This window comes from Haliotis rubra, unplaced genomic scaffold (genome assembly GCF_003918875.1).
Source record: "Haliotis rubra isolate DU_JTF1 unplaced genomic scaffold, ASM391887v1 Scf153, whole genome shotgun sequence".
NCBI lineage: Eukaryota > Metazoa > Mollusca > Gastropoda > Lepetellida > Haliotidae > Haliotis > Haliotis rubra.
Window position 1 is genome coordinate 904,568 of NW_025765481.1, and position 6,548 is coordinate 911,115.

The 6,548-nt window shown below is 39.4% G+C and overlaps 1 protein-coding gene across 1 annotated transcript in view; it reads right to left on the reverse strand.

The window, feature by feature from the left end:
• Positions 1 to 5,619, reverse strand: part of LOC124270629 (protocadherin Fat 4-like) — an 84,850-nt gene extending 79,231 nt beyond the window's left edge. Inside the window, exons 1-5 of the mRNA XM_046705665.1 lie at positions 5,588 to 5,619; positions 4,180 to 4,274; positions 1,613 to 1,713; positions 970 to 1,092; positions 431 to 613 (exon numbers count right to left, since the gene is read on the reverse strand). Coding sequence (XP_046561621.1) covers positions 431 to 613; positions 970 to 1,092; positions 1,613 to 1,713; positions 4,180 to 4,255 — 483 coding nt within the window. The 5' untranslated portion in view covers positions 4,256 to 4,274; positions 5,588 to 5,619. The remainder of the gene's footprint in view (positions 1 to 430; positions 614 to 969; positions 1,093 to 1,612; positions 1,714 to 4,179; positions 4,275 to 5,587) is intronic.
• Between the last annotated feature and the right edge of the window lie 929 nt (positions 5,620 to 6,548).

The window sequence follows — 6,548 nt, forward strand, 5'->3', positions numbered from 1 at the left end:
TGGAGAAGGAATGACACCATACATTCATATGGAGAAGGAATGACACCATACATTCATATGGATGGAATGACAAGGATATGGAGAAGGAATGACACCGTACATTCATATGGAGAAGGAATGACACCATACATTCATATGGAGAAGGAATGACACCATACATTCATATGGAGAAGGAATGACACCATACATTCATATGGAGAAGGAATGACACCATACATTCATATGGAGAAGGAATGACACCATACATTCATATGGAGAAGGAATGACACCGTACATTCATATGGAGAAGGAATGACACCATACATTCATATGGAGAAAGAAGGAGACAGATATTGAGAAAACGTATCTGAAGATGAAATGGAACACGGATGTACATAAGTATTACGGGTTTTGCGGGAAATATAGGTTATGTTTCAGCCTCTCTGTTCACCTTGTCAGGATCAACTGCCGACACCATCAGCACGCTGGATCCCGTCCTTTTCGTCTCCAGGATGCTTGCTTCCAACGTCTGGGTGGTGGGGGTAGGCGGCTCAGGGTTTCTGTTGACCTTGACAGTAACGTTAGTCGACGTCTTTGTCCCAGGCTGAGCCGAGTCGTAGACCTCTACGTTCAGCTGCATCAAGGAGAATGTGAATATGTCATATATGCTGACAGCGTCAACACGACAGTAACCTGTGACAATGCATCAAGAAACCAATTACATCATCGATGTTTCCGTTTTAACAAAAAGACAATGTTGGGAAAGTGCAGTGTCTATTTAATGTCTGAGTGCAGTCATGTTGCTGTTGTGCTTATAGAGTAATGTCCTGCATCAAGCGTCTGGGCATATTTGCGAAAAATTTCAACGGGAAATAGAACCTGTGATTTAATGGTGTAAAAATACCAATGTGAATAAAGATTTTGAACATTTTGTTGAAATGTCTGTATGACAATTATTATTTAAAGTTTGCGTTTGAAAGAAATACTCACAATGTACGACGTGAGAGTGTCGCTTCTTAATGATGCAGCCACCCTGATAACACCTCTGTCTCTGTTTACAGCGAAGAAGCCAGGAGCGGGCATGAGGCCGTTCATGTCATACTTCAAGGAACCCTTTAATAATAAGAAAAATAATAATGTACTATTGCACACATTTATTTATCTGATGATGGTGATGCATGTGAAGACTCATGATGAAAGCAAGGAATTCTACAGCTATTTTAAGGGCGCTGTCTCCTTTGACAGGAAAACACATGCCAAATATGTGGACCTTGCTTATGACATGTCACACTTGTATCCCAAGTACCAAATTGTTCTTGGTACCTACTAATCGCCTGACTGACATTTGGAGAGTACCCGGGTTCATACCCCGTCTGACAATCTGGTAACGGAGAGTCTGCGGTTTGTGTCGAAAGGTTCTTGGTGGGTTCGAGTAGGCAGCGCTTCCTGGGGGGAAGTCCTAAACTCTATCTGATCTCAGAGCCTAACCAGCCTGACTCAGCCAAGATCACACGATCATAAATCATAAATAATATGTAAACAATAATACAGATGATGGCGTCGATGATGATTCCTCAGTGACGACGATGTAAATGACGATGAAAAAAGACGAGGGTGTTGATGACATGTTTACCTGGAGGCCTGGATCGACTGCAGTAACTGTGGTCACAATATGACCCACGTCTTCGTCGTATCTGATGTTGGCCACGAACGGTGCGTTTAAGAATACGGGAGCTGAAAATACAGATACGTATTTCCAGTAATCAACCATTTCAGTAGAAACTCGGACTTTATTCGAGCGAAGAGTATCGCTTCATGTGCAGAGCAGGTCTCGTGGGTAGCCCAGTGATTGACGATACAGTACGTTACGCTGAAATCTGGGTTCGGTTCCCGTTGGTACAATGGTTGACGCCCATCGAAGGGTAGTGCTACAAAATATTTATACATCGCTTCAAATTACAAGTTTTAAGAAACAAAAGTTGATTACTACCGTATACAAGAGTCAATTTTAAGAGCCCCTCTACACCGTTCAATATCAAATATCACAGTCAAACACGTTCGTTCGTTCATTCAATATTTATTTATTTCAATTATTAATCTATATTTTTTTTTAATCTATATATGTGTGTGTGTGTGTGTGGTATGGTGGTGGTGGTGGTGTGTGTGGGGGTGTGTGTGTGTGTGTGTGGGATATTTGTGTATCACCAGATGGTTGTATCGACCAACACTCGTGTCGCAAAGAAAATATGATCATCAATGCCAAAAGAAAACAATATCGATTTCTCCACGAAAAAAAATCGTAAAATGCAAAAAAAAGCTATAGAAATTATTATAATGGATAGCTCAAAATCAGGTGTTTGCAAAAAACTGAATCTTTGCCTCAGATTAGTATACAATGTTATGCAGAAACCATAAGCTCTTAAACTTCTTGGCTGCAAGCTGAGACCTTGTCAATATTCAGTGTGTAAAATGTATGTAACGGTAGTTATAACTAACAGCAAATATTGATATCTGGAACTGTTTCTGAGCATGAAGTTGACACTTGGTATTCCAATTAATCATATTTGTGATGAAAATAGCTGATACGAGTTGGTACGTGATAAGGACGAGTGCTTAAAGTTTTGTGACTGAAAATCGATTGGGAGATTCGAAAACCTGGCATTAAGGGAGTGAAACCAGAGACAGAGAACCAGTACCCACTATTCTAGTGACCTTAATCATCCTTCAATCATCGCTTTAAGAATAAGTACGTTGTGGTTTTATGAACTTTTTATTTAGCAAAACGGTCCACTCTGTGTAATGAGTCGGGCATTGGCACAAACTTCTATTCGATATTTTTTTCTGATTAGTGTTTTGATGTAATTTGCAATATGTATCGGACATTAAATCGTGTGTCCTTATTAGATGACTACCCCGAACTCTTGCGTTGATCAATCGGTGTGCGACAAGGCGAAAGCATGTCACCATTACTATTCTCACTTTCTGCACATGATTTAGAACAATACCTTAACTGGTATTTCAGTTATTTCGCACCCATATATCATGGCTCTTTGAATAGATGTGTTGTTTTGTTGTGCGTATTATCATATTCGCCACTGGTATAAAAAGCAAAACCTGTTGGGGAACTGCATATAAGAATTTAAATTTAAATGCCCTGAAAGTCTATAAAATTTAAATATGAAAGTCTTATATATATTCCTCTTTATTTCTGAACTGTAGGCCAGAGGCCCCCGGTAAAAACGGTTATAATGGGTGAGTAGTACTTGTGCATGGTGTATAACCGTTGCAATATTCTGAAGGAGCTATACATTTTCGGTTGACATTAGTATGTGGAATTTGTAAAATTTGAGACAGGACGTATACTTAGATGGTATATAATAGCTCCTTAGATCTTCATACTGTGGACAAATGAGAAGGACATGGTATTCATCTTCAGTAATATCCCTGTCACACAATTTGCAGGATTGGTTCTCAGTAGCATGACATATTCTTTTAAAATACATTTAAATCATAATAACCACATCGAAACTGCGATAACGATACTCTTAATCTCCAACTCCCTGTCCAAACCATGCATATTCAAGACCAAGTTGGAACAATGTATTATTAATTAACATAGCCCAGTTCTGTTATTTCTAGCATCACTTGCATTTTCAACCAAACACAGTAACATCTTATAGGCTTTTAAGGTAGAGCGGTGAGAACGCATTGAGATGACTTTGAACCAATATAAGATAGAACGTTTCAGTGCCAAGATATAGATTGGGTATCTTCCGCAATACAATATCACTAGCTGTTGATCTGCGGATACCCAGAAAACGTTTACATGCTTGCAAATGTATTTATTCATTGTTTTAAATCTTTGAATACCCCATACCTCAAAACCATACAGTAGAATTGGTAGGAGTTTAGTGTCAAAGATATTAAAATATAGTTCATAGGAGAGATTTTCAAACTTAAACAAACTACGCTGAGCAGTTATGAGAGCCTTCTTAGCTATAAGAATCAGATTGTTTATAGATGCCTGCCAAGTGAAACTTCTAGTAAATAGCATACCAAGGTATTTGTATGATGATGAAGCTTTAATTTGAGCAAGTTTGTAGATCCTGTTTTCCGTTCTAGAAGTCTGCCCCCATGTTTAAATACAACAATACTTGTCTTGTTTAAATTTACGGTTACAGATACGAGGTCAATGCATACCTGGAAGACTATGATGTACAAGAGTCAGGACGGTCAGCACCCAGAGTTGACCACAGACGGAAACTGTGGCCGCCATGTTGGCACAAGTGTGTGTCCTGGTTAAAATAACATGTGGAAATAACCTTCTTAATAATCATTATTTTCACCCATTACATGCATGGAATTTCAGTACTAACGGGTAATACTGACAGTGTATATTGTATTGACATACATGAATTCATATCAAGAAAACGAAAAAGTATACATTACAAGATTTGGTTTAGTTGGATGTTTTACGCCGCACTCAGCAATATTCCATCTATATGGCGGTGGTCTGTAAATAATCGAGTCTGAACCAGACAAACCACTGATCAACAGCATGAGCATCGATCTACGCAATTGGTATACGATGACATGTGTCAACCCAGTCAGCGAGCCTGACCACCCGATCCCGTTAGTCACCTCTTACGGCAAGCATGAGTTACTGAAGACCATTCCTAACCCGGATCTTCACGGTAATACATTCCAAGACAGTCTTAAAGCATTATTTAGTTACCTCACGTGTATACACAAAACATTCCTATACATAGAGGCATTGAAATGGGTTAAATATTTATGCGTTCTTGTAATTTGGGAGGTGGGTGGTATTGTTTCCTTCTTGTCTAACACTGCCTTCAGCAATGTTACATGACGGCCGTCTGTAAATAATTGAGTCTCGACAGACAGTCCAGTGAACATCAACCACCTGATCTCTTCATTCCCCTTTTGCAAAAGGTATAGGTTGTCCTGCAATGCTTTTCCATGTACAATGTTCTTTTGGTCTTGTTATGGAATGAACCCAAGGGGTTCTGGGTAAAATTAACGCAGCACTCAGCAATATTCAGGCTATATGACGGCCGCCAGTAAATAATCGTGTTAGGACCAGACAATCCAGTGATCCTAAGCATCGATCAACAGCATGGGATATGATGACATGTGTCAACCAAGTCAGCAAGCCTGACCACCCGATCCCGTTAGTCGCCTCTTACAACAAGCATGGGTTACTGAAGACCAATTCTAACCTGGATCTTCACGGGTCGAAAGTGTTGTGATTGAATGGTTATGTTCGTTACACTTGAGGTAATGTTTCGCGTCGCTGTCGACATAATATAGTAAAAACCAGTAGCTAAATATATGAGTGTAATAAAAGTACAAAAAAATCATTGTAAACATATATTTATCATAGCCGGTCAACCCTGACGCCACCCAACATAGAGAGCTGAAACACCCTATATTACCTACGTTACTATAAATCAGTTCAGCTGTGGTCAAATCGTCCATACCAGGGACAGTTAACCTAATATCAACTCCGCAGTCCCATATAATCTGATAGTAGTATAATGAGTAATAAATGGCAAGTAATGTACAAGATATAAACATGAGAACTTACCACCAGACACGGGAGCTGACTTGCCAACCTGCTTTGTGAAGCGCGACTAGTTTCGCTAACGCTTGTCAGTCAACGAGACACCACACCCTTCGATGTTAATGCCGAGGCATATGTCCTTTCTATAGTCAGGCCGCCACGCTCACAGTGACAATGAAGGTTTTATTTGTGCAGTGTTCAGTTCAGGCACTTTATATCAAACTAGGGACATATTTCCCTGAAGTGGGCGACTTATGTATATAGTTTTGATAACACACATCTGCGGCGGTCGAGATGTAACTAGGTGTACACGTCTTCAAATACCCCTGTATGTACGGATGTAGATCTAACGTATATTACGGGTACATCTATTCAAGCTATTATACTGACTATAATGGTTCTCACCCTCAGTAGTGGATGGTTGGTTAAAGGCTCACAATATAATGGCGTTGTAATGGTCCCTGAGTCAAAGAACTCCTAAATCGATTCAGCGCATCGACAATCTGGCCTTGAATGTCCTCTCATTGTAAGGTCGAATTCCTGGTAATTCCTAAACTTAACGTATACTTGAGACAATGTTTTAAGTGTCACTTCAGTGCGGAAATGGCTCAAATTCGTTTAAACACCACCTGATATTTCCTAAACTTAAAGCATAACAGACAAAGTTTGAAGTGGCTTTACAGTGTGGAAGTGGCTCAAATTCGTCAACATACCACCTGGTACTTCCTAAACGTAAAGCATAACATAGACATTGTATTAAGTTGCACTTCAGATTGGGAATAGCTCAAATTTGTTAAAATACCACGTACCTGGTTAACTTAATGTATACATACCAGAGCCAATGTTTTAAGTAACATAACAGACTGGAATTGGGTTTACGCGCGTGGATATGAGGCAGTTCGTATTCCCTATTAAATAAAATAAACGAAAAGTCAAAAGAATTATGTCTGAACATTTAATGTGCCAAAACCGAAACGAAACAATA